This window comes from Anneissia japonica, unplaced genomic scaffold (assembly GCF_011630105.1).
Source record: "Anneissia japonica isolate Jap-2015-1 unplaced genomic scaffold, ASM1163010v1 scaffold1231_len1163931_cov198, whole genome shotgun sequence".
NCBI lineage: Eukaryota > Metazoa > Echinodermata > Crinoidea > Comatulida > Comatulidae > Anneissia > Anneissia japonica.
This window is the reverse complement of record NW_022728604.1, coordinates 989904-1016686: the sequence shown is the minus strand read 5'-3', so window position 1 is coordinate 1016686 and position 26783 is coordinate 989904. Positions and strand designations below refer to the sequence as shown.

The 26783-nt window shown below is 35.1% G+C and overlaps 1 protein-coding gene across 1 annotated transcript; it reads left to right on the top strand.

Moving 5' to 3' along the window:
- The first annotated feature begins 98 nt into the window (after positions 1-98).
- Positions 99-24129, top strand: LOC117114394. Its single transcript, XM_033258051.1, has 38 exons — positions 99-220; positions 535-654; positions 911-1093; positions 1828-1950; positions 2352-2555; positions 2744-4426; positions 5144-5404; positions 5741-5962; positions 6411-6634; positions 6745-6780; positions 6871-7114; positions 7509-7664; positions 7947-8105; positions 8809-8970; positions 9090-9180; positions 9279-9502; positions 10380-10514; positions 10721-10924; positions 11196-11329; positions 11924-12117; positions 12571-12695; positions 13460-13714; positions 14067-14226; positions 14397-14576; positions 14896-15185; positions 15751-15990; positions 16165-16365; positions 17094-17174; positions 17301-17565; positions 18045-18211; positions 18564-18725; positions 19002-19157; positions 19716-19877; positions 20396-20557; positions 21401-21505; positions 21920-22045; positions 22471-22564; positions 22878-24129. The coding sequence occupies exons 1-38, from the start codon at positions 109-111 to the stop codon at positions 23203-23205; spliced, it is 8130 nt and encodes a 2709-aa protein (XP_033113942.1). The 5' UTR covers positions 99-108; the 3' UTR covers positions 23206-24129.
- Positions 24130-26783: the final 2654 nt, after the last annotated feature.

Here is a 26783-nt window from a genome sequence, read left to right as displayed (position 1 = left end):
CTTTTTTCTACCATCATTTTCCATCACAGAATGATTTAAGAAGAATAATACACCCTCTAACAAAAATTATATAATGATATTTATTTATTTATAGCTTCTGATCCCTGTATGCCGAATCCGTGTCTGAATGACGGTATTTGTCGAACACACATGAACAGCACTTACATATGCTATTGTCCACCAGGGTTCTGTGGCCATAATTGTGATGACAGTCAACCAGGTAAGAAAGAAGTGTTTTAAACCATCAAAGTAATGCTTTGCCTAAATGCGTCTTAGCACCATTTGATTTTTTATGACTGGAATAAAAGTATACTATCATGTCTTTATTTAGCCAATAAACTTGAAAAATGACATTCAAAATTTGTATAAAGCTCTCAATTATAAAAAAAAATAGAAGGACAAAATATTTACTTTAGTACTAACAGTTCACCCGCCCATTCAAGACTGTGATTTAAGACAGCCTTTTCAAATTGCAATATTTGGTCTTCTTCAGTCAAAAAAATAATGAAAAACAATTTATTTTCTTTCCCCAAGATGATCCATGTGATAATGAGCCATGTCATAATGATGGAATAGGTTATTCAAATGAAGAGGATTTGATCTGCATCTGTCCTGAAGGTTTCTATGGAGACTTGTGTGAGTGGACATCCTTAGGTAAGTTTGTCTCATATCTAAAATGATTATAAAAGCTTATTGCAATAGTGTAACCTGTTTATTATTGTTTTTATTAATATGTATATAAATATGTAATTATTTAATGTCACAAAAATAATTTATATTAATGCTTGCTGTACACCACATAGATAGTTCTGAAAAGAACCGTTGCTGGTTGAGAATGTCTCTACAAAGATAATTCTTAATTATGTTACTGTGAAACTATATATGTTTGTAATTATTATCTTTAACATAGTGTCTACTGAGGAACCCTCACTCCTGACAACACCGCCAAGAGCCCTGACTACCGTTGCAAGAATGCTGATGACAACAACAAACATATTTACCACTGATGAACCAATTGCTGATAATAGATCTAACCCAGATGGTACTACTGCTGCCCACCCATCGACAGCAAATGCAATACCTACCACTAGTGGTATGCACGGAAATAATAATATTAATAATACTAAAATACTTTAATTGTTATTATGTATTGATTAATACTCTGCAGAAAGTTCAGAATTTGTTTAAATAATTTTAAAATATCAAACATATCTTATCTAAAACATATATTAATTCTTCTATTTTAAAAACCGAATATATTATTATCTAATAATATAACACTCTTTAGTAATTTGAACACTAATGCTGTCATGTGCAGTGGGTGTCTTTAATTAACATGTATTAGTTATGATGAAATACTAAACAGCCCCATTTACAAATATAAATAATACCTTAATGATATATTACTACCAAAAAAAATATAAATACTTGACAATTCAAAAAATGATTTGCTTAATGTGTGTATTCCAATAAGTTCTTAGCTATCTTAAAATTAAAGCCAGCCTTTGTTTTGAGCATCTTTTTTGCCCAGTTTTAAATATTTGAATATCTGTGTCTTACAAACTGCTTTGTCAATGCTTCAATGTAAAACAAATCAGTTGAACAACATATTAAGCAATTTTTCTTAAATTGAAGTGAAAAAAAAAAGGTTCAACAATAAGCAGGTGTGCAAATAGTATAATTATTTAAGTCTCTATATATAAACCCTTAAATTTCTGTCATCAAATTCAAGAATTTTGTATACAAATTTAAATAATTTTCATCTGACTTTTTTGTTTTGATTTTTATGGTTTTTAATTGCTATTTGATTTTTCTTTGGCATCTCAGCTTCTTTATGTGACCCCAACCCTTGCATGAATGGTGGCAGGTGTCTTGATGATCATTATGACTTTTTCTGCTCCTGCGGGTTTAGTTATCAAGGTCAATACTGTGAAACACCGGTCTCTATTAGTGAGTACTTTTAGCATTCGGCATTCGATTTGATTTATTTTGCAACATGCACGGATAGATAAATAGAGTGGAAGTGTAGTACTTATTGACCAAGTGCTCTACTTCCAGTCTCAAAGACCTTGGTTCAGTCCATCCAAAACCGAAACAACTCCCCAAATATGGTTTTAGAGCAACAAAGATTACAAATGATTGGCAAGGATTTGTAATGCTTTTTCACAACCAAGACAACTTCACTCGACCCCAATTTTCATGTACAGTAATGTAAAAAACTATATTTTTGGAGGCAGTGTGTGGCCAACAGTAAAGGTAGGGTTTGCTAAAATAGCATCATTTTACTATATTAGCATTATGCTACTATGTTCTTAAAAAAGTTTTTCTAATTTTGCTATTTTATTTACCAGCATTCCCTTTCAGACGCCGGAGGGAAGCTGAACCCACTGAGAAAAGCATGACATCAGATACCACATTTTATGAATCGGCAACAGAGAATTATCGTGTATCAACAATTGAGTTGAGTCATAGCAGGACCTTGCCAATGACCACATTCATCGTGCAATCTGCTGGTGATGACACCACTGAATCAAGTGACCTCACAGCTTCTGACAGTAAGAAAATTAAAATATTAATTAAAATTAACAAATAGGCCTATCATATTCACTTTTTTATTTCAATCCAAAAAAATAAGTGAAAACTAATAAAGGAGAGATACAAAATTATGAAACCACAGACACAGTCAATGAAAGAGTAGAGTATTTGTTAATTGTTAGAATAATATTTGTATTTTTTTAAATAGGAGGTATGGTAGAGGAACTGACTGAAAAGGCCACTGAAGATTATGTTACTGAAATTGTCACAGAGAAGCAGATTGAGTGGGCCTCCCGATATTATGCTACTGAACTTGTTACAGAGGGACTGACTGAAGAGATCACTGATGATTATGCTACTGAAGGTGTCACAGAGGAGCAGAATGAATGGACAGTTAGAGATTATGCTACTGAGCTTGTTACAGAGGAACTGACTGAGGAGATCACTCAAGATTATGCTACTGAAGATGTCACAGAAGAACAAACTGATGAGATCACTAAAGATTATGCTACTGATGTTTTCACAGAGGAACAGACTGAATTAGCATCTGGAGATTATGCCACTGAATTCATCATACAGGAACAGACTAATGAGGTCACAGGAGATTATGCTACTGAAGTTTTCACAGAGGAACAGACTGAATGGGCCTCTGGAGATTATTCTACTGAAGGTGTTACAGAGGAACAGACTGAATGGGCCTCTGGAGATTATGTTACTGAAGTTTTCATAGAGGAACAGACTGAATGGGCCTCTGGAGATTATGCTACTGAAGGTTTTACAGAGGAACAGACTGACTGGGCCTCTGGAGATTATGTTACTAAAGGTGTTACAGAGGAACAGACTGAATGGGCATCTGGAGATTATTCTACTGAAGGTGTTACAGAGGAACAGACTGAATGGGCGTCTGGAGATTATGTTACTGAATTCATCTTACAGGAACAGACTGGTGAGGTCACTGGACATTATGCTACTGACGTTTTTACAGAGGAACAGACTGAATGGGCCTCTGGAGATTATGTTACTGAAGTTTTCACAGAGGAACAGACTGAATGGGCCTCTGGAGATTATGTTACTGATGTTTTCACAGAGGAACAGACTGAATGGGCCTCTGGAGATCATGCTACTGAAGGAGTTACAGAGGAACAGACTGAATGGGCCTCTGGAGATTATGCTACTGAAGGTGTTACAGAGGAACAGACTGAATGGGCCTCTGGAGATTATGCTACTGAAGGTGTTACAGAAGAACAGACTGAATGGGCCTCTGGAGATTATGTTACTGATGTTTTCACAAAGGAACAGACTGAATGGGCCTCTGGAGATTATGCTACTAAAGGAGTTACAGAGACAGAGGAACAGACTGAATGGGCCTCTGGAGATTATTCTACTGAAGGTGTTACAGAGGAACAGACTGAATGGGCCTCTGGAGATTATGCTACTGAAGGTGTTACAGAGGAACAGACAGAATGGGCCTCTGGAGATTATGCTACTAAGGGAGTTACAGAGGAACAGACTGAATGGGCCTCTGGAGATTATGCAACTGAAGTTTTCACAGAATGGTTCTCTGGAGATTATGCAACTGAAGGTGTCACAGAGGAACAGACAGAATGGGCCTCTGGAGATTATGCTACTGAAGGTGCTACAGAAAAACAGACTGATGAGATTACTGTAGATTATGTTACTAGAGATTTTACAGAAGAACCAACTGAATGGTCCTCTGGAGATTATGCCACTAAAGGAAGACCAACAGAAAGTATCACAGAATATGCTACTGCTGAAGATGAAACACAGAGCTTTACTGAAGTACTGGAATTCACATCAATCCCTATAGAATCAACCACGACCATTTGGTTCAAAAGACCAGATTGGAATAGCAGCATACCTTATTGTGTTGGTAAGCAGTGCTCATGACCTTTATAGCGCATATGGTAGCCATGGTGTGTGTGCTGAACCATGGAAATCTTTAGGTCTCTGGTTCAATTACCATCGCTTTTTCCCATGTGTTCCAGCTGGAGGGCTGAAATGCAAGTTAACGATAGCGCACCGTCTTTCGAATGAGACGTTTAAGCTGTTGGCCCCGTATGCAATACACTCTTCGGAAAAGAGTAGGGGATTAATTGTCTCTCGGTCTACTGCCCAATTCGCCACCAGATGGACACCACTGGAAATAAGTCTTCGGGTTATCCTTGGTGGGATACACACCGAAATACTCCTAATGTGTATTATTATAGCCAATTGTATTTGGATTTTGTCATTACAGTATTTTGTCAAAAGTATAATGATAGTAAACCTGCATAAAGGATTTGTAAAAAAAAAATAATAAAATTGATAATATTCTCAACTAGCAGTATGACTAATATTGTACTGCAGTCATGTACTGTTTCATTACAGTAATTATCTACTATACATATTCAATGAAAAATTCAAAAAAAAAGAGGGAAAGAATACTTTTAGACTCAAAGCCCAAGACTAACAAAATCCAAGAGTGATTCCTCTTGTACTGAAGCCCAATGCATTATCACTGAAGTATCTTGGTATCTTGTCTTCATTCTTTTAATGATATTATTCCTATAATTTGTGGCTCAGTGTACATGTATCCTTCTCTCGCCAGACAAGCAGGCACCAGTACTTCAGTGCCATGATATCATTGTCATTGAGTCCCCAGTAGTGGATGCAAATTTCATCCCAATCATCACCATTCCAATCCATTGGCCACTGGTACCAGTCTCTGACAATGACGCTGTTCGCTCCATCACCTATGAACCTGCCAATGGAACAGAGGTCAGACTAGGGTCCTACCAGACTGTTTCAGTTACAGCTGTAGACTTTGCAAACAACACTGCAAAATGCGAGTTTGTTGTATTTGTTAATGGTGAGGAAAAATGTATTTCTTAATTAAACCATTTTAGTTACTTTCATGTGGTCACATGTAGTCATGTGACATATACATATTAAAATAAGTTAAATTTTATGTTAAAATAATTTATGTAAAATATTTACTTAAATTTAAGTGACCCATCATGTTATCAATAGACAGAGGCAGGAATATGTACATGGCTCACATCCCATACTGGGCCATGTTTCTCCACAAGTGGTTGTCAGTTTGCAAGCCTCTAGCAACAATATCCAGAGAGCAGAGCTTAGTAGCATGGTAGGATTTTTTAACAGTGTTGTAATATTCCGTTTTATTTTTACAAATTATTACCAGTCTCTGTGCACTGTGCTGAGTGGAGTTTAGGGGATCCAGTGAATGGTGTCAAGAGTTGTGCACCTTTTGCAATTGGCCCACTGGGGGCAGGCTTTGGATGTGACATTGCTTGTTTGGAACATGATTATGAATTTGTGTATGACCCTCCATCATCGTTTATTCAATACTTTTGTCAAGAAGGAGATGGATGGACACCAGACAATCTTACCCCGGGATGCTCAAGTAAGTGCTCTTAAGTTTCAAAATATATTTATATTTATATTTATTAATTTGATATTTTTTAGATTTTAGTTGGATAGTTGGAACTAAAGAATGCTGGTTACATTACTATCAACCTATATCTTTTTGGTCAGATTAGTTTACTGCAATTCACTGAGCAATTTACAGTATTTTTATAATCTTATACACTTGATTATTATGTGTTTTATTTTACTGTATGTATGTGTTAAATTTGTTCAATTTTATCTTTATATAATTTGTTTTTCTTCGTGGGGCACCTTTATATCAATTAACTTTGTAAGGCATGCACCCAAGAATTAAGTTGTTCTGGTTCTGGTGGGTAAAGCCGACCTCCTAAAGACTCCAAAAGTGTAGGAGTAAAACAGAGTTAGCTGTAAATTAATAAGAGTAGTTTTGTACATGCACAAAAAATATCCTCTTTTACTTTTAGTTGAGGAGCCTCCTATTCAAGAGGACATTATAAGAGCAAACTACACCACCAATGGCACGGCGGACGATGGCTGCTTGTCTCATTATGTAGCTGAGCTCCACTTGTCTGTGCAGGTGTCTCTTGAAGCTGGGTTCTCCAGTTCAGAGGTGTGCTTACGGATTGCTGCCAATGTCTCTGTCGGTGTCTCGGTGACAATTTCTCTCTCCAGGTATCAATACCATCAGGTATGTTATGACGTCATTACTGGATGTGATGTAGATATAAACAAATTTTTTATGTTAATTAGTGCCTGACTGTTTGGAGAAATTAATACTTTACATTATATTTATTACAGGTTGGGAACAGCTCAGTAATTGGGGACTTTACAAGTGTAAGTATGTTTTTGTTACCCATGATTTCCCCCTCTCCAATAAAAAAAATTATTGTTTTTAATTGGATAAAACTTGTTTAAACTTTCTAGGCCAGAGCTGTAGTAGGCCTGAGGTACAAGGGCTCAAATATCAGGGTGGTTACATCTGAGGATATTACACAGTGTCGCCAAGACGTGCTAGACTACTACCTAGCAACAAATTTTGAGGCATGGTCAAGCATCGATGTCAACCACAGGTCACAGTGTCTCAACTTGACCCTTGATGCGCCACCGGAACTAGATGACACAATCCTTGAATGCGACCCAGGATACGCATACAGAAATGATTTCTGCCGTGAGTTGTGATATGTTTTATTTGAATTGATTTATCCATACATGTGTAAAGGTACAATCACAAAACAAAGAAAAATAGAGTGGATGCTACAAAAGATAAACAATCAGAATTTAAAGCCCTACTGTAATATAATTTTAAAATTTAGTTTAAAGAAAACAGTTGAGAAGATCATACAGAAAGCAGTAAACCACCAAAAGAACCAGAAACATACAAAAGGAGGAACAAAAAAGTATACCAAAGAAAAACTCTTGAAATTCTTTTCACAGTCTTGTTTTCTATGAAGAAAAACTTAAAAATTAATGGAAATGTTTGTCCAGGAGTTATAGCTACACCTTGCAGTTCCACATGTATTATTTCTTTTTTTGATTTGTGTAATTTCTATACTTGTTGTTAGTACAATGTACACCTGGTACCTATGAGGTAAATAGGACCTGTTCCAATTGCGCAATTGGAACATATCAAGATAGATATGGTCAAACTACCTGCAAGTCTTGTCCGGTTGGCCACACCACACTGCAAAAACAGCGCAAGAGCAAAGATGAATGTATTCGTAAGTACATATTTATATCGACAATATTCTATTTCCATTCTATTTGAAATACATCCCTTAAAAACTATAAAGTAGTTTCATATATTCATCGGATTCATCACTAGCCATCAAGTGCAACCTCCAGCTATCTGGAGGTTGTGGGTTCGATTCCCACCATCACTTGCAAGGTTTTTTTTGGGAGTGTACTAAGCATTCTATATCTAGACTATATCAGGTAAGATAAACATTGATTCATAAGATTCATATATTATGTTGATTGATTTATTGTTTTTTACTTAATAGCTCAATGCAGCCCAGGTTATTATTCACACGATGGCTACCAACCATGTTCTGCCTGCCCGCAAGGCTACTATGCTGAGGACTATGGCAACACTGAGTGTACCCTCTGCCCAGAAGGAGCCAGCTCTGTCCCACCAGCAACTGGTCCTAGCTCATGCCAAGGTAATGTAGGCTCAGCATCCATAGTTCACCATCATTAGTAGAGAGGGTTTAACTACATTAAATGATTTGGACATTTCTTTTGATTACTAAATATTTGTCCATGCTATCAAATTTTACTGTATGTGACAAACTTGTATGATGTGCCCATAAATGGGCATGATAATGCCATTTTACACCCAAATATGGGCATCACATTTTTTTGTCACATAAAATTTGATAGTATGAACAAAGCTAAAGTTCTTCTGAGATCTCCTAACTTATATTATTGATGCATATTTTATTAGCAATTATTAACGACGATAAAATACCAGCAAATCTAATTGTCTGGGAGATTCTTAATGCTCTGTATCAAGTCTTTGTGAGCTTGGCAAGTAGAGAGGAGAAATAATTATTTAGGACCCTCAAATACTCTATAACCAAGTTTGTTGAGCTCTGTCAAAATTACTAAATTTCCTTTATTAAAAACTGTTGTATGCCCATATAAAGTCATGATGTGCCTATATATGGTCATGATGTGATGTCATCATGACCATATTTAGGCATGTCACATGTTTTTTTGTTGGGACAGGGCAATTAGTAGCGTACCCTAACCACAAATCCACACCTCCACTCCAGACGTATTGCTTTCATATCGCCATTAAGACTCTTTGTATTACTACATTGATTGGTAGTTCTCTAACCCACTGTCATTCAACCATTCTAGTGCCCTGTGAAGCTGGCTACTATTCTGCGACTGGTTACAAGCCGTGCACAGCGTGTCCTGTCCATTACTACCAGCAGTCAATGGGGTCATCAAATTGCACCGAGTGTGTTCATGCTCTTGCAACGGTCGCTGTCGGATCCACCAGCATCGCCGAATGCTATGGTAAGCCAAAGTTTTCACATTCGTAGCTGAAAATTTAACTTTCCCAGATTATAATAATACTTTCATTCATGAATTTGCACTGTTTGTAGTTTATTCTTCATTTTGTTTCTGTTATCCAGACCCTTGTGATGGTGTGACTTGCCTCAATGGTGGTAATTGTGAGGTGAACGACCATGTAGCATATTGCCAATGTAGAGATAGTTATCGGGGGTAAGTGAGATTATGAGCTAGTAATAACATACAAAATTACTGTGCTAAATAGAAATTCTTTTGAATTCATTTAATTACAACTATTATCACCCTTTCAGTTCATCTTGTGAAATCCCGTACAAGTGTGCCAGCAGTCCTTGCATGAATGGAGCAACCTGTTTGAACCTGGACAATTCCTACTTATGTGAATGTTTACCTGGTTACTATGGTGACAACTGTGAGCATGAAACAGATGAATGTACATCACAGCCTTGTCTGCACGGGGGCACATGTGTTGACCAAGGGGCCAATTACACCTGTGAATGTCCACCTGGTTATACAGGTAGGTATTGCTTTTTCTTTATTCCGAGTATGAGCGCCAATTTCATATTTGAAGGCTTTGGTTCGAGGTGGGTGTGGACTACTCATGTTTACAACTTGCCTCTTCCCCAATTCTCCCATCCAAAAATTATTTAGGCACAAGGATTCTTCGGTGATCTGACAAGTACTGGTATTTGAATGTAGTACTGTCATGGTAAAAATATTCCAACTGTATTTAAGTTTTTGTAATATATTTTAAACTAACTTTTTTTATTAAAATTTTTTTTATGAAAATCTTACATTGATATTTGTAAAAATGAAAGAAATATATATTTTAATAATTGTATGTTTAATGGTGATTTTATAGATTTATAGCTAGGTAAGATTGATAGTGGTTTATGCATATTGCCTTACCTGAGCCGCTTAATAGCGATTCGCTTCTGGCAAACCACAGGTTCACACAAGAACTTGTAAATAACAAACTATGTGGTATGATCAAATTAAGAAGGATGCAAAATAAGGGGCAGCACAAATATACAAAAGAATTGTCACACGCTGGGTGATAGTGCTGCCCTCACACCTCTTGAGTTAATAACTTAAGACTACCAATTTCTAATGAATACATTAGATTTAAAGTGTAATGTTGCGTTTCCTGCAAAACTATACATGTCTTTAACCCATGCTAGCTAAATAAATTACTTACGTAACTAAACAAAACTTTTCAGGGTATCGTGGCAAGAACAAAGTGACCTGTAAAGCGCATTAAAATAAAGTTGTTATCAGAGTCGCACGCTAGAACAAAAGCCCATAACAGTGATGTAAATACTGTTAACACAAATTTCTTTCTTCACTGTAGTATGAAAAAAAAAATTTTTGTAACATATTTAATCATCTTAAAGGTGGGAAATGTGAGGTTAATGCGGATGAGTGTGCATCTTCTCCATGCTCTAACGGTTTTTGCTACGATAGGCTCAATGGGTACGAGTGTGTCTGCTCAGTTGGTTTTACTGGAGTTAACTGCGAAACTAAAATTGGTAAGAGTACACTTGAATTGTCAAGTCTGTTTAGTGAATACCTAGTGTACCTAGATATACTGACTATAGTATTGTGATTATACTTTAAAAATAAAAATTATAATTTTGTTTGAATTATCATTGCCATTTCTGTTGTGTATTTCAACTTTGTCACCAGCATTCTAAATTTCTAGGCCTATTATTTGACATGTTGATACTAATTCCAGATGAATGTGCATCGTCTCCTTGCCTTAATAACGCCACCTGTACTGACCTTATCAGCGCTTACTCCTGCATCTGCCTCGATGGCTATGAGGGCTCTCGCTGCCAGCATGATATCGATGACTGCCTAGGTGTCAGTTGTGATAACAGGGGCATGTGTATTGACCAATTAGATTCTTTTGTATGCGATTGCATCTTTGGATGGACAGGTATGATACTGTGTGGAAATTGTTTGATTATTGTTTATGGAAATAATGTCTTAAGATTTTAAAAAGGCATTCAACAATGAAAAATAAATAAAAATAAATGACTTTTTGAGACTTTTTTCCAGATTAACAATATATCTTTTATATAATATAATATTGTTGTATTTTTTATAGCACCTTACATAATCAAAAGATCAATACTAAAATTTTTTTCTCGTTGACTATTGTTCTACTGAGAAACAAATATGAAAGCTGTCGTGTCCTTATCCATTAGGTGAGTTTTGTGAGATTCCAGATGGTCCGTGTTTGTTAGATCCGTGTGAAAATGCTGGCAACTGCTCACTGTTGGTAGAGCTGGAAGATTATGAGTGCTCGTGTTATCCAGGTTTTACTGGTAGAAATTGTGAGGTACTGTATGAACCTTGAGTCTCAACATATTTAAACCAAAATAAATGTTGGAACATAGTAAAAATTATATTTACATGTTATAGTTATTGGTTTTTATTATTCTTGTTATTATTTTCTAACAATAATATACGGGGCCTTTCATGCCAAAGCCAGCATCAGTAACCGAAACAAGAAAATCTACTTTTTAATTTATTTATATCTTCCACATTATAAGCTTTAACATGATAATACAGGAATATATTTATTATTGCCAAAGTTATGAGTAAAAGCATTACAGCTTCTATCTACTAAAGTATACAATACTACCACATTATAATGATAATTACTCAGTTTAATATTTAGTGTCTGTTCACTGGTTTTAGGAATGCTAGTCTATGTCTGTTAATAATCATAAAAATGTCTTTATATTTCTCTTGTACTGGTATATATTGCAGCCAATAATAAAATTATTATTTCATGTCTATGTGAGTTTCACAAAGTGATTTTAAATTTTTATGTATTATGAGACATTTATTACCTAATACAATTTTGTTTGTCATTTGGTTATAATCATCTCTTAATATTATTTTATTTTCTTCACAACTTTCTGTTTAGATTGATGTAGATGAATGTTTGTTATTCCCTTGTCAAAATAATGGAACATGCTTGGACCTCGTCAATAGTCGTTTGTGTACATGTCTTGCTGGGTTCTACGGTGGAAGTTGTGAAGAAATGATTGACCTTTGTCTTTTGGAACCATGCCAAAACGATGGAAATTGCACAACGCTTGTTAATACATACAGATGCTCGTAAGTATGCTAGCAACCAATATAATTTACTGTATTAATTTCAGTCCTCTACAATTGTACTTATATCAACCAAAGATCATATAATAACAAGATAGCGCTCTCATAGTTTTACATGTAACAAAATAGAAGCATCCATTTACACAGAAAGTAATTGTAATTGAGAGAGGGCGTCCTAATTGATACCGCGGTTGTTACAGAATTTGCACAAAGGTCATAGCTGTCAAAGTTGATGCAGAAATTTTGTTATAAGATCTTCAACATGTTAATTTGCTCATAAAATATTGTTTATTTTTTGTTTAAGTCTACCCTTTTTATGTAATTATATTTATTACGGTTTCTCTTAAATTTTAATAATAATATTGAAAATAAACAAGGTATCATGCACTCAAAGATTAATAATTTAAGAAACTATTTGAACCCATGTTTTAAATTATTTCTGCTTTTGTTTTTCAGGTGCCCTTCGGGATGGAGTGGTATCAACTGTACCGAGGATGTAGACGACTGTGTTGGTGAACCTTGTCTAAATGATGCTCTATGCATTGATGGCTTCAATAGTTTTACTTGTCTCTGTAGTATTGGTATGTCTAGTTTTTTGGGGTGTTTTATTTTTTTGTTGTTGTAAAATATCAAAACCTGCAATATGAGTCTATGATGATTAAACCTGGAAATCATGTGACTCCAGACATTAGGTATTATAAAAATAGTAATAAATAATAATGAGGATGATATTGACTTTTTTTTTTGTATATAAATGTATTCACAATTGTATTAGTCAACATGACAACACAATCGGTTGGTAATAAGAAGTTAAAAATGCAGTGTTATAATAGTATTGTACTGATTTGGTTTTAATTCAAAGAGACACAGTAAACAGATCTTCATGAAATAAAAAGTATAACTACCAGCAATTCTATACATCATTATAGTATCATCATCTCCATTATAAATCATTATGATCATCATAATTTTGAAATAGTATGATAGCAGTGATGTTTTACACTACCTGACTTTTGTTATCATACCGAGTAGTCAGTACATTTTCAAATACTTGTGAAAAAGAACTTGCAAGTGATTCGGGTGGTAATCCAATCTACAACCTCAAGATAACTAGCCTGGTTCCGTAACTAAGAGACTGCCGAGCTTGCACTTAGTGACTAGTGTTGAATCCGATCACCAAATAACACCGGGTATTGCTCACAAACTAACATTGAAATAGCAATGATAATTATCATTATCTCTGCCATTAACTTTCATACAATATGAATGGTGCTAAGACACCATTTGTTCGTGGTATTAATTTTTACTAACATCTGTAAAACCTAGTTTTTATTTTGCTTTTTAGGTTGGAAGGGAACACAGTGTGATATTGATGTCGACGAATGTTTGGAATCCCCTTGTCAAAATGGGGCAACCTGTTACAACTTCCCAGGCACTTATAACTGTACTTGCCCGCAGGGCTACTCGGGACTGCACTGCGACGTAAACTTAGATGAATGTGAAGGAGTGGATTGTCAAAACGGTGGCACATGCCTAGATGGCATCGCAGAATTCACATGCCAATGTGATATTCTTTATGAAGGCTACTACTGCGAAAAAGGTTTGTATAATGTGTCTAATGCAATTATGTATCTAAACATGTCTAATGTTAACCTGTATATGTCTTGTATCTAATGTTAATGTGTTTAATGTTAACATGTCTAAATTTAATGTGTGTAATTGACATGTCTAAGTGAATATGTTTGATGTTAAAATCTTTTGTTAATACTTTTTATCCAAACTTGTCTGATGTTTGTAATGAAAAATTCTAAATATGAATGTGTCTAATGTTAACATATCATGTCTATTGGTAGCATATCATGTCTAAAGTTAACATTCATTGTTAATACAGGTGTATCTGTTTTTAAAAAATATCAATTTGATGAGGTGATCCTCCTTGTTTGTTTCAACAGCCAAGTCTCCCAATTTTGACTTAAGTTTTGGTGGTGACTCATCAGTTTCGTATTCACCAACGGTAAGCTTCGGCATCTCCTCCTTCACATTGGAATTCTGGGTAAGATTTGCAGAGCCTGGAAGTGAGGGAGCTGTAATGCGTTTCTTAGGATATGATGGGTAAGTACAACAATGAAAAAATAACAATCAACCATTTATACATTTGCTGATGTTTCTTATACTATCACAATTTTAAATAGTAGTAGTATTATGATAATTTTATATATTAATATTTTTATCCTATAAATATATATATTTTAAGAGAGTTTTCATATATAATATTTTTTCAGGAATGTTTATGTGTTGATTCTTGATGTAAATGAGGTTTTCAACGATATCAACATTAATGACGGCTATTGGCATTATATAACCTGCACTTGGTCCAGTTTGTCTCAGCTTATAATGTACTTAGATGGAGAAGTTGTTGGTACTGTCCCAAACTTTGGCTCCAGTGTAACACTTGTGCCATTGTAAGTTAGTTTGTCAGTTGTGTTGAATGTGACATAAGATTGTAACTAAGTAGATTATCTGTTATTGTTAAAATTAAAATTATAGGAACTTAAGGCTTATACTGTTTACCCTCTGAACTTTCATTTGCATGAATATTCAAGATTTCATTTAAAAAAAATTGTAATTTGCATGACAATTGGCCCAGTCCCACCTAAATCCACCCCTGAATCAGTATACTTTGAAAGCTCCTCAACACACACTTGGTTGTAGTATCATTTAATTTATTGCATGAAATCATAGAATTTAACTGTCAAGTTTTAATGATGTCATTATTTATAGCGTGAGGATTGTCCTCGGTCAGGATTTTTCCACCAATGGCGAGATAATTTCAGGAGCAGATTTTGTCGGTGAAGTTAGTCGTCTCAACCTATTTAGTAATGTTCTAAGCGCTGAAGAGGTTGCAGCTCGATCAGCAAACTGCTCTGCTGCCCAAGATCAGGGAAATCTTATTCAGTGGGTTACTATGGCTGTGGACATAAATGGTGATGTGTCAAAGATTGTGCCCTCAGTTTGTGGTGGGTCATCTTGTCCTGAAGGATATCAAGGAACGCTCTGTAATATACTCATTGGTGAGTTTATAAATTATCACTGTTTTTTTTTTTATATCGTTAAAATTGATTTCATGTTTTATTATAATGTAATGTTATATATATATAGATATATACTGTATATGTATATTTAATATGATATTATACTGGCATTTATAGTTACTGTAAATGCTTGAATAAGTGCTGTGGCCCTTATAACATTTTTGGAGGCTTCGGTGCTGCATTTATTCAGGAGCGGCGCTTGTTCGAGTGCGGCGCTTATAAAAAAATATTGGTGTGCCGTTTTCCATGCCAGTTCCCATGTTACCTGTCTCACATATTCCCGTAGTTCGGTAGGCCTATGATAGGTTCTAGTCATCGTAAATAAACGTTTATAAAGAAATGCTTGTCTCTTCATTGTTATTTATTCATTTTAACACTGTATATATTGTATTTAAAACCTTGTTTCTCGAAGTGTTTCATTCATTACATACAGGTAATATATACTTTCGATTAAGCGCCTATTTGAGCATTTACGGTATATTGGAAAATTGTAACTATATATCTATGTAGATAATTTAGGAAATCATGAATTCTTTTTTTCCAGACAAGATACCACCAGTAATCACATACGAAACGGGAGACACGCGCATTGTGAATCAAGAAAGTCGCTTATCTGTTGGCGAATGGATTGAACCAATTTTCACAGATAACATTGGGATTGTAAATATCACACAATCACATCGAGTTGGACAGGTGTTTGCTTGGGGGGAGTATCTTATTGTGTATGTGGCGTACGATGCTGCACTCAACTCCGCCACTTATCAATTCAAACTCTATGTTCTACGTAAGTTAACATTTTATATCTCTTTAGTATTACCAAACCCAAAAAATCAAAATTAAATGATTTAACATTTCAACTATTCCTTGTTCTCCAGTACATTTTGTCTTCAGTGTAATAACTCATATTCATAAATATATTATCATAAAAGTACCAGAAAAATCTTTTTCTTTTCCGTAGCTTTTAATTGTATGAAACCTGCCCCGCCTGTGAAGGGTTTAAGTGCCTGTGGAAATTGGCAGTGGGGTGTATTCTGTAGTATTGCATGCAACCCTGGCTTTGAGTTCACATCTTTACCAAACCCCTATTATGTTTGTGCTCAAGAAGGTGTATGGGACACTAGAAGACCAAATGAACCTTTTATTTTTCCAGCTTGTGCACGTAAGAAATGTGTATTTTTTTATTTTTTTATTTTTTAATCATATGAGGCTAGCCATCCCAAAACCATTGCACTGTCGCTAAATGCTAAACATAAGAATGTGGAAATATTGCATACTCAGTACAGAGAAGCAATAATACTTTTACTCATAACCTTAGCAATAATAAGTTGATTTCAGTAAATGACTAATCATTTGAAAGCATATAATGTGGAGAATATGAATATATTATATAGTCAATTTTCTTTTTTTGGTCATGGCAAGCCCCATATATATATGAATAAATTAAATATTGAATGCTATATAAACTAAGTCTCATTACATTGCCTAGGAAGTCGGAGATGTTTTTTTTTTAGTCTTGAGCAAAAATCCTGTATTGTCAGTCACAGGATTTGAACCCAGGACATTTGGATTAGAAGGCAAGCATCTTAACCATCAAGCTACAACCCCAGTAGATTCAATAAGCAGTATATATTAATATAAATAATGAAAATTATGATATTGTTTTTATACTATAATATTTGTAATTAAATTTAACAGTTTAGCCCTTTCTTCCCCTGCGCTACAGAAACCAAAAATCAGAGTGCTACAATTGATACATTATGGAGTATATATTAATATAAATAATGAAAATTATGATATTGTTTTTATAATATAATGTTTGTAATTAAATTTAACAACAGTAATTAAATTAATAATCTTTTAACCCTTTCCTCCACCACTGCGCTACAGAAACCGAAAATCCGAGCGCTACAATTGACCTCAGTTTGGATTACACTATCAACCAGTGCGACAACGAAACAATTAGCACCCTTATAACCTGTCTCTTATACACATCTAGATGTGTATAAGAGACAGAATATAATGTTTGTAATTAAATTTAACAACAGTAATTAAATTAATAATCTTTTAACCCTTCCCTCCACCACTGCGCTACAGAAACCGAAAATCCGAGCGCTACAATTGACCTCAGTTTGGATTACACTATCAACCAGTGCGACAACGAAACAATTAGCACCCTTATAACAGAGTTTGAAGGTGTCATGAACGAACTGAACATGTTCTTAGGCATATGCGGGGCTCCGACCTGTGACTTTGGAGCAGCCGGTGTAGTAGTGGAATGCGCTGTTACCTTGGAGAGAAGACGTAAACGACAGGCTGTGGGTGAAACTGCATCAGTCACTGTTGCTATTAGCACCAATGGGTATGCACCTATTTTCTTTCCTATCTTTATATAGGCCTATTATTGGTTTTAGTCTATAACTCATCACTTTTTTGAACTTGGGAAACTTCCTGTCAGTTGTTGGTTCTTAGCCTTTAACCTCTTTTCAACTTTAAAATAAGATTCACAGTTTGTGTGTTGCAATGGGTTTTAAAAAGTGTACATGTATGAGCCAGGTATCTTTTTCCGAGAATACCAAACAAACCCTGGATGAGGAAGGTCTTGAACATGGCCTGATGTTGAAGCTGTAGTCAGCTGCGTTCCATGCTTACCGATACTAGGCCACATAACTTGTCCTGTGAGGTTCATTATAATTTACTGACTATGAAGTAACTAGCAAATTTTGTCTTGGCCTCTTGAGACGGCAGCAGGCAGTCCCATTCTGAGTGCTAAATTAGGCTGTACACCAGCAAACAATACCCTATTCTTTTTCACCAACTAAATGGTCTTCTTTCCTTCAGAACTACAACCACGTCCGATGGTCGTTCCATTGATGAAGTATTGGTAGAGCAAGCGGCAGCAGGAAACCTCACTACAGCCACTGGGGGTGCTGTTGATACCAGTAATTTGGTTGTCACAACAACATTGGTTTGTAATCCAGGGTCTGTGCTTAATGGAAATATGTGTGGTAAGTCTTACAATAACATCATTTGATAAAAGACCAATAAGTGTATGTTTTTGAGTTCCTTGCCAACATTTTTAATAGTGACACCATTGGAGGGGATAAAAATTCTTTCCTCTTTGGAATTAAAACTCCAGACCATGGATTAATGCTTCTATACTGTAATAATTTTCAGTAATGCTATATTATATTCATTATTATTATTGTATTATTAATTAAATAATCATTCAGTATTGTTATATATATTTTTCTGTGTATGGATATGAAATTTGTAAATGAACGTGAAATGAATGAATGAATTATAAAAAATTATTATTATTATTATTATTCAATAATCAATTTTACGATTTTATTCTAGTTGTTTGTGGAGAGGGGGAGTACCATGACATTGCTTTAGATGAGTGTGTGCAATGTGCCCAAGGCACATACCAGAATGACACTGGTCAAGTTGCCTGCACTGACTGTCCAAGTGGAATGACCACACAGGGCCTAGGCTCTGTTAACATCACTCAGTGCAAAGGTACCGGGATGATACTTCACGCTTTGTGCACCAACATCATAATTCCAATAATCATAATCATTGTTATCGTTGTCATCTTCATTTTTTTATAATTCAATGTCCTAATTTTCAACATCATTATCTTCTTACTCACTGTCATCTATATTTTCATCAGCAATGCTCTCTTTACTTTCACCATCATTATCTTAATCATTGTCATCATTATCAGCAACATAATTTTGAATGTAGATGACATTGCTCATTTTATTTTGGATTCTAAACATTTTCTTTTCTTAGATGTGTGTGATGCGGGAGAGTTTTTCAACGGTGAAGAGTGCGAGCCGTGTGGTCTTGGATTTTACCAGGATCAGTTGGGGTCATTTGAGTGTATGACCTGTCCTTCTGGAACTACTACTGAACTGCTAGGTGCTCCACATCCAAGCTATTGTAATGGTAAGAGTGCATACGATGTATTCTACATTTGTAATTGTATCTAAAAAATTCCTCAATCGTTACATTTTTATTGTTGGAGATTCCTATTGTTAAAATGATGATGGTGATGGTTCCAGAATACACAATAATTAATTATATGTTGATTACAAGGATTATTATGGTTTGGTGATGATGAAGAGGATATAGTGATTATGATGATAATAATGTGGATTGTGGTAATGAGAATGTTGATTATGAAGTTGATATAATGAGGATAATGATAAAGGGGATGATGATAATGTGGATGATGATAAAGGGGATGATGATAATGAGGATAATGATAAAGGGGATGATGATAATGTGGATGATGATTATTATGTCGACTGATGGCGAAAGTGTTGGCGACTGTGTAAATAGTAATGACAATGAAAACTATTATGATGATAATCTTAACAGATTTTTAGGATTTTGTGACAATATATTAACAATGATAATGAAAACAATGTTGATATGGATATAATCAAGGTAATGTTAGTTGTTACCATAGAATTCCATTAAATCATAAAACTTGCATTTCAGTAACTTGTGAAGGCGCTGGCCAAGAGCAGGGTTTGAATGGTGACTGTGAACCATGTGCTATTGGTACTTACAAACCTGAAGGTCAAATGTCATGTACACCATGCCCCTTAAGACTCACGACCTCTGACACAGGATCTACATCTATTGATGATTGCAAACTTGGTAAGTTTAACATTCTTCAAATCATCTTCACAAATCCTGTTTTTTTCTACAAATTGTCATTATCATGATTATCATTATTATTATTGTTATTATTATTATTATTATTATCATTATTATTATTATTATTATTATTATTATTATTATTATTATTATTATTATCAGTACAGTATTGAAAGGGCCACTGATTAATCTCAGATAAGAAAGTATAATAGATACTCCCAGTATGTAAATGCACACAATGGCATGTATTTCAATATTGTATGTATTATACTTTACGTACAGTATTATTATGAACTACTGTATAACAGTAATATTTAAGTAATCCATGCCCATCCCCATTTTTGACCAGTTTGCAATGTAATAGTATTTTATTATAACTTTGTTAAGAAACACTTCTGAGTTAAACATGACCTATATTAAGGAACCCCCCCCCCCCTTTCATGAACCTGGTTACCTGAATAACCTGTATTGCTAAAATGCTATCAATTGACAAAATGCCATTGCTGTGTTTTCTTCAGCCTATTGTTATTTTGGAGAGTACCTAGTGAACAGAGAGAACCGATGTGAACCATGTCCAATCGGGGAATACCAACCTCAACAAGACCAGAGGGCATGCTTGTACTGTCCAGATGGTTTTTTGACGAGTCAAGTGGGATCAGTCAGCAAAGATGATTGTATTTGTAAGTCAGCCTGCATAAAATATCTGTCAGACTTGGAGTGGAGTTGAGTAGCTTGGTGGTGAAGATGCTTGCCTTCCAATCCCAGATTCCTGCCTCGAAAACAGGATTTTTTCTCACGACCAGAAACAACTTCACTTCCGAAGGCTGATAATGAGACTAAAACTGGGCACTCACTCATCGTATGGCCGCCGGCTGATGGAATTCAACTCCGCTCTATGTGAGCGACGCAACTCTGTTTGCTGAGTGTCATTAGATGTTTGTATGGATTGTCATTTAAACCAATCTATTGCGCGCATGTTGTGCTCTCTACAGAATCATGTCGGCCGACGACGACCATCGGCCACAGTGAATGTCCAACTTTAGCTTTGGGTCTATGGTGGTCTTGTGAGGGGATATGCCACTTAGAAAAGTGACAAAGTTTGTTTTTTGGATTATCCTTGGTCTAGAAACTTTAATTGAAACTTAATTGACAGTGGGTAACCTTACACTTAAATTGTGCAATCAAGGTTTGACTCTTAATAATTGCCCAGCTCAACGTGGTTGGCGAACAAGAACCGTCATACTTGAAAGCATTATTTGCCTTTGATTCACTCATAACAGTATGTCTGTTGTACCAATACAGTACATTTGTGATTGACCAAAGTCCTAAGAAACAGGAGGTTTGGAACTAGTTTTCCTATTTATGCATTATTACTACTAGTTCCATATGCCTTGACTTGTGTACGGAATTTGGACACTGTAAAAAGCAAATATTATGATTGAGAAGAATATGTTTTAATGTATTTAATACTGTTTGAATGCATTACTATAATATTTATTTAGGTTATTTGTTTATGATTTCAGCCCCTAATTGTGATCAATGCCATCCAAATGCAACGTGCAGTGGCATCACATGTGTGTGTCCTATTGGTTACCGTGGTAATGGTATTGGACAAGATGGCTGCATAGGTATATAGATTTCTATTTATATAAAAATTATGTAATATATAAAAATCACTTACAAAAACTAATGACAATTCTTGCCCATGGTACTTATATATTCTTTAATTACATATATATTTACATTTACATACATTATACATTTATATTATACATTGTACATATATATATATATATATATATATATATATATCGCCACTGAGGAAGGACTAGTGTTGTGTACTCGAAATGAAAAATAGGCCTGTTGAAAATAATGCAATTTTCAAACTTGCCCTTGTGTGAAAGATCAATCTATTTCTTGCCTAATTTGGATACATTCAGGGTGTATTGGACCATACAAGATATATGTAAATTACTGTTCATCAGATCATAATTTGAGCCCTGTTGTACAATATTACAATCATTTGTTTATTTTTTTAACAGATATTTGCCGAGACTATTGCCTGAATGGGGGTGAGTGTGAGAAGGAGGGTAATGGTGAGCCGTACTGTCGATGTGCAGTGTACTTCAGAGGTGATCGGTGCCAAGAAAATGATGAGACTTCAAGTGGTATGTTTTAGTAATACATAGAGGATCCCCAACACGATTTATAGTATTAAACAAATCTCACTGAGCTCAGCTAACTAGAAATCCAGGAATTTTTTAAGCCCTGTCTAGACTGTCAAATTTCATTTAAGAAAAAACAGTTATATGCCCGTATATAGTCATGATGTGCCCCCATATATAGTCATGATGTGCCCATATATAGTCATGATGTGCCTATATATAGTCATGATGTGCCTATATATGGTCATGATGTGATGTCATTAAAATTTGATAGGACAGGGCTTCAGAGCGGAGGAGACCTGGGTGTGGCTGCAGTTTGGAAATCTTATCACACTAAGAATTGGAAAGATAATTTTGATGATAATAATTTCATATTTGTATTTGTTATTTCAACGTTTGTTTCATTTGAGTTCTTTTTCCACCTTTAGCAGGTAACACCGTCCTGCTGATTGTTACTGTGTCCCTTGGCTGTCTGGTGGTATTTCTTGCTATCTGTGCAATTATCATATACAGGTCCAGCAGGTTAGTACGTCAGAAATTGTAATAATAAATTCCGGTTGAAGCTCTCCACCTTAATGTTGCCGATATGCTGGTTACTTGTTGCAGCATTATGTACATAAGATCAAGACATTATATTTATCACCAAGATACCCACTCTTAAGCTCTGTTTATGCTATCAAATTTTATGTGACAAATTTGTGTGATGTGCCCATATATGATGTCATTTTACACCCAAATATGGGCATATCACATTTTTTTGGTACATAAAATTTGATAAGAGCTTAACTTTATTAATATAATTATATTATAATTAATATAATTTAATTTTTTTCAGATCAAACCCAAAGCTGGACAAAGTTGAAGCTATGCTTGACATTGAAGTAGAAGACACGGAAGAAAGAAATGAAGCTAAAAACGATGAAAGAAGCAAAGATACTAATGAACAACCAACTCGTAAACAGCTTCGGTTCAGTAATGCTGTTTATAAAGGATCAGTGAACCCACATGCCCATGGTGAGAAAAGGTATAAGGATCCGTTACCGATAAGCGACTTCATGAAACGTGGCCAGGACACTCTACACAACTTCCGGTATAATTACAGTTACCAAATGGATGTAGACTCAGCATCTGCAGGAAGTCAAGAATCATCAATCGGTGAATAAAATATGGGCTTATAAATATAATAACAGCATTAAAATAATTCATTATTTGGTTTAAGAACTCATATAAGCACTTATTAAAATAGTAGAAGCTTCAGTGAATCTCATTTCTTATTTGTTATTCATCGTCACTGCATTTGTTTGCCATGGATTTTTTTTATACGTTTATAGATATTAACCAAATATTTATGAGTGTTTATTCTGTTAGTAGCCTCATTACTTTAAATCTTTGTCCAGACTAAATTTTATTTGACAAAGACATGCCTAAATATGGCCATGATGATATCACTTCTTGACCATTTATAAAACAGTTTTTTTAGAACACTATATATTATTGTTCATTTTAATGTTTTTTAATTACTGTATTATTGTTAGTAGTTACATTATTTTGTATATGCTTTATAATTTTTCATAAATGGTGAATAGTAATAATATAATTACAGTTCATTTCATATATTTTCACCCAAACAAACAGTGAATCATCACCACTAACAGGCTGGTATAAAATACATCAAAAAATTACACATGCACATGCTATCTAAGATTATAATAATTAAAGAAAAGTATCTTCATCTGGAAAATGCTACGCTGGATGGAGATTGAAAATGTCTTCCAGTTCGTTTTGATTACATTCAGAGAAATTCTACTTTTTGTAAAATGTTTGAAGTTGTAGTTTTGAAAAAGAATTTATATTAAAATGTGTTTTTGAAATGTACAAAGACCTTAACTTTTAATGTGTTGCTCAGAAGCTAAATAGAGTGGGTTAAATATTTGAATTATTGGTATTATTATCAGAGGCGAAACCAATTTATATATACATTATATTGATTATCACATACTTGGGCAACTAGCAGGAACACCTTATAATATTAAGCCTGTTTTCCCACTTGCAAATTTATTCGAGCGAGTCGAAAGCGTCGGTTCTTGCGCATGCTCATTCACACTTTTATCGACGTTTTCGCTTCAGCGAAATCTATATTTTTAAGTTTTTACTTTTTGAGAAGCGAAAAAAGTGTGCAAGCAATCAGAACTCAGGAACCGAACCGACGCCTTCGATTCGCACGAATAAATTCGTCTAGTGGAGAACTGGCTTAAAGGCTATAGTTAGCCTAAAGCCGGTTTTCCACTAGGCGAATTTATTCGCGCGAATCAAAGCGTCGGTTCGCTTCCTGAGCTCTGATTGGTTGCGCATTTTTTCGCTTCGCAAAAACTCTGATAGGGGTGTGAACGCGTATGCGCATGAACCGACGCTTTCGATTCGCGCGAATAAATTCGTCTAGTGAAAAACAGGCTTTACATCTCAGCCACTCCACTTGCCCATTATGATTAAATAATAAATAGAATTATGATAATAATTTTTACCTAGAGAATAAACATGGAATAATATAATCTTTGGCTGTATTCTGAACTATAGGGCACATAGAAAAAAATTGTTAGATTATCACTCCCGCCCACCTCAAAAATTTGGGAAATATTGATGCAAGAATAAAAAAAAATATTTTTTTTGTCGCATCATTTATTTCAACAGCATAAACAAAACAATGCAATTTTGTGACTGGAAATACATTCCAAAAACAGTCCCTCATCATTTTTTTTTTTCAGAAAGAGTGATAATCTAATATTTTTTTTCTATGTGCCTATAGATAGCAACTGCAGTAAACAAGGCTTACTTTTCACATTGTAAACCGTTCATATAGGTTAAGTTTACACTGGAGCCTTCTTATCCGGATAGGGAGATAAATTAACTCTAACCGTTAGCACGCGTCTGTGTGGACACCCGATCGGTTAGCGCTACCCGTATGCCCCTTTCCCACATTCACGATTTTTGCTACGATGGAGCACGATTTAAAAAAATTTAAAATCGCGTTCTATCGTAGTGATTCGTACTTAAAATTAAACTCCAGAATCTACTGTCAATCACTTGTTTTATTCTTGCATTGGTTGAAATACAAGGTCCATACAAAGACTGAATCCCAGGGCCGTAAAAGTGAATGGTGCGTCGTGTATTGTTCTACCAAAACCATGACCAAAACCGAGCACAGGTCCTTCGCGACAAAATGAGGCTGACTCAGACTTGCAAATGGCGCATGCACAAAATATGTTCTATAAGGATGATTATGCATAATTCATGATTTTTACCAAACTATCCTACGTCAAGAAAATTCGTGAGCTGGATATCTTTAGTTTTTAAGATCTTTGATTTGTGGTAGGTTGTGAGTGCGCTAGACATCTTTCAAAAACAAAAAACAACCAATACTGCCTCTGTGTTTCACGACCCCTTTTAGCATTTTTTCGCTTTGCAAAAAGTAGAAACGATTCGAACTACAACCGATTTCTCTAAAGCGAAAACTCTGATAGAAATATGAATGCGCATGAGCCCTAGCCCATAGGTAGGATTTTCAACGGGGAGGTGCGTTTTGCAAACGAAGCGGACCTTATGATGGGAGAAGCCTAGGCCCCCGTGGGGTTGGGGCGAAGTCTCGGAAGCTTCGACATGTTAGCATTTTGAGGGCCTTATAAATGGATTTCTAGTCTTTTTATTTTTTAATTTCGGTGTTGTTAGGGACCTAAAGTGGTGACTATGTCCTTTACATCTGTAGGCCTATGGCTAACATTTAATTGTTCATAATCATTGGAGCTGATAATTTCCTACATATTTTGAACCACAATTATTAAAAATCAAAAGCGAGCTAGAAGAGCAAGCAAATAATATGCAATGCATAGCTTGTAACTATAGCATTTAGGAATGTTTTTACTGATTTAAGAGGTTAATGAAAAAAATTGACTTTGGAGATCGAGTGGGGGTTGGGGCGAATCCCCGACCACTCCGGCAAAGTTGCATTTTGAGAGCCTTTATTATATGATTTCTGAAACCCATAATTTGTGAATATTTTTTCTATATTTTCTTTTATTTTGGTGTTGTAGGGACCTGAGGAAATAGCATTTCTATGTCCATCTGTAGGCCTACAGATAAAATTGTTCATAACGGAGCATCTTTAATCAATGTAGCTGATAATTTCCAACAAATTTTGTACCACAGATTACAAATCAACGGTTAGAAGAGCTGACAAAAATGCAATGCATACTATAGCATTTTACGATAATTAGGAACGATTTTAGCAAAATAATAGGCAATGATAATAAATAAGTGTTCTATAGTGCACATGACTCATAAAGTTATTATACCTGTCTCTTATACACATCTAGATGTGTATAAGAGACAGTATGTTACCAACCTGGGATCCGCAAACAATTATTGGGGTCCGCCTAGTCCAAAAGCTCCGCAGGATGTCCGCAAAAAATGTTTGGGTCTGCTTGATTTTTAGATCAATTTTTCATGATTCCACTTTGTTGCCTTACCAATATTGATAATAATAATATTTAATAATTAAATGGGGGATAAAAGAAAATTACATTCAAATTTTGAGTCTGACAGTGCCATTTCCGGCCATATAAATTTCGTACCGTACCTCAGCACCAGCATGGTTAGGGCTGAGGAGGTATTGACCCTCTATCTGTAAAATTGGGACCCCTTCTATTTCCGATGAGTCTGCGAATGCAAAAAGGCTAGGAACCACTAC